The sequence below is a fragment of the Nematolebias whitei genome, chromosome 19 (assembly GCF_014905685.2).
Source record: "Nematolebias whitei isolate Nwh7 chromosome 19, NemWhi1, whole genome shotgun sequence".
NCBI classification, from domain to species: domain Eukaryota; kingdom Metazoa; phylum Chordata; class Actinopteri; order Cyprinodontiformes; family Rivulidae; genus Nematolebias; species Nematolebias whitei.
This window is the reverse complement of record NC_056516.1, coordinates 12,270,381-12,271,906: the sequence shown is the minus strand read 5'-3', so window position 1 is coordinate 12,271,906 and position 1,526 is coordinate 12,270,381. Positions and strand designations below refer to the sequence as shown.

Below are 1,526 nucleotides of genomic sequence, written 5' to 3'. Positions count from 1 at the left end.
TTAATTCTGAAGGAAACATGCAAACCATTTAAAAGTTAATACTGTGAGAAAAAAACTGCATTTAGCAATTCAACCACAGCTGCAACACAGAGGAACTTTTCCAATTGTAGGTTTTAGTGATAAAGGCCGTGTCTCTTTTCCACACATTGGCTTCTTGTATTTGTTTAGCAAAAGTACATTTTTCCTATATGTGGTCACCTAACCCTTAGTTCAGAAAATCAAGGACATCTAAATATGCGCAACTTCTTGTTTCACAAATCAATGCCTAAACATGGTAGAATGGAAAAAAAACAACTAAAACAAAACCAGAAAACAAGAAAACTAAAATAGAAAATGGGATGAGGTCAAAGTCATTTATATAAAAAAAAGGTTGAAGCCTTTAAGTTTGAAAGAGAAGATTTTGTCAGTGGTTGTGCAGTGGTTCATGATATATTTTGCTAACAGACACATAAAAACTCAAAGAGAAAGGAAACAAGTATAAAATTAAAGATAATTTTTACTATCCTGTTTAACACAAGTAAATGAACTGGTTTGAAGGTAACTGTATCTTTCCTCTTGTAACAATACCTGACAGAGTTATTAAAGAGACACATCTCATTAACGAAGAAAAAAAAACATGCAAAGATGTGCTCTGGCACTTCAGAGGATTACTTTACTTGTTTTCTGTCAGTCCAAGTCTGAAAGAGAAACATCAGCTGTCATCCTTCCAGACATGCTGCTCTGTTATCAGACAGCAAAACACAGAGTCTGACTTTATCCCGAGGCTTGGAAGAAAGACGGGACACTTTTCCTTTCATTTCACCCCCTAATCTCCTCCATGTCCTTCATCCCTCCTTGGCCTTGTGCCATTTTTCTCTCCACTGTCAAAAGTGTTTTCACCCGCTGGCATGCCCGCACAAGAGTCCATTAGCTCGAGACCCGAGTGGAGTGTTTGTTTCAGTGAGGGCTGTTTTTCTGTCCCGCTTTAGTTCCTGGGGGCATTGCTCCGGAGTCCTTGACGTTCACCCCACTCGATGACATGATCTTTCTCAAGTGGGAGGAGCCTGTAGAACCCAATGGTCTTATCACACAGTATGAGGTAATACACACACACACACACACACACAGACATCCCCCGACACACATTCAAATAATTCCAGTGGTGGGCACAGCTAACCAAAAGTTAGAAGACAAAAGTTTGCTAACCACTAATTAACTAACTACAAAAATTAGCTTCACTAATGCAAAACAGATAAATAAAAATTAGCTGAAACTAACGCTACAAGTGCTAACTTTTGCCATACACTGTTGTCTCTGACACTCTGTAATGTGACAATGTTGTAAATGAACACATCTCAAAATGGTTCATAAATCACAGGTAAAGTGTCCATGTCCTTGTTCAGAGGTGAGCTTTCAGAAATTAGTCAGGTCCATAAGAACCAAAGAGGCAGAGCAGAACTCTGCTGTGCTGAAGCAGAGTGGTGCATTCAATGTGTGTCCGACATCTCCCTCATGTCATTTACATTAATGAACTAACTCACTTTAGA

The 1,526-nt window shown here is 38.9% G+C and overlaps 1 protein-coding gene across 1 annotated transcript in view; it reads left to right on the top strand.

Annotated features, from left to right (window-relative positions):
• Positions 1-1,526, top strand: part of ptprua (protein tyrosine phosphatase receptor type Ua) — a 502,564-nt gene that overhangs the window by 321,946 nt on the left and 179,092 nt on the right. Inside the window, exon 10 of the mRNA XM_037693627.1 lies at positions 969-1,078. Coding sequence (XP_037549555.1) covers positions 969-1,078 — 110 coding nt within the window. The remainder of the gene's footprint in view (positions 1-968; positions 1,079-1,526) is intronic.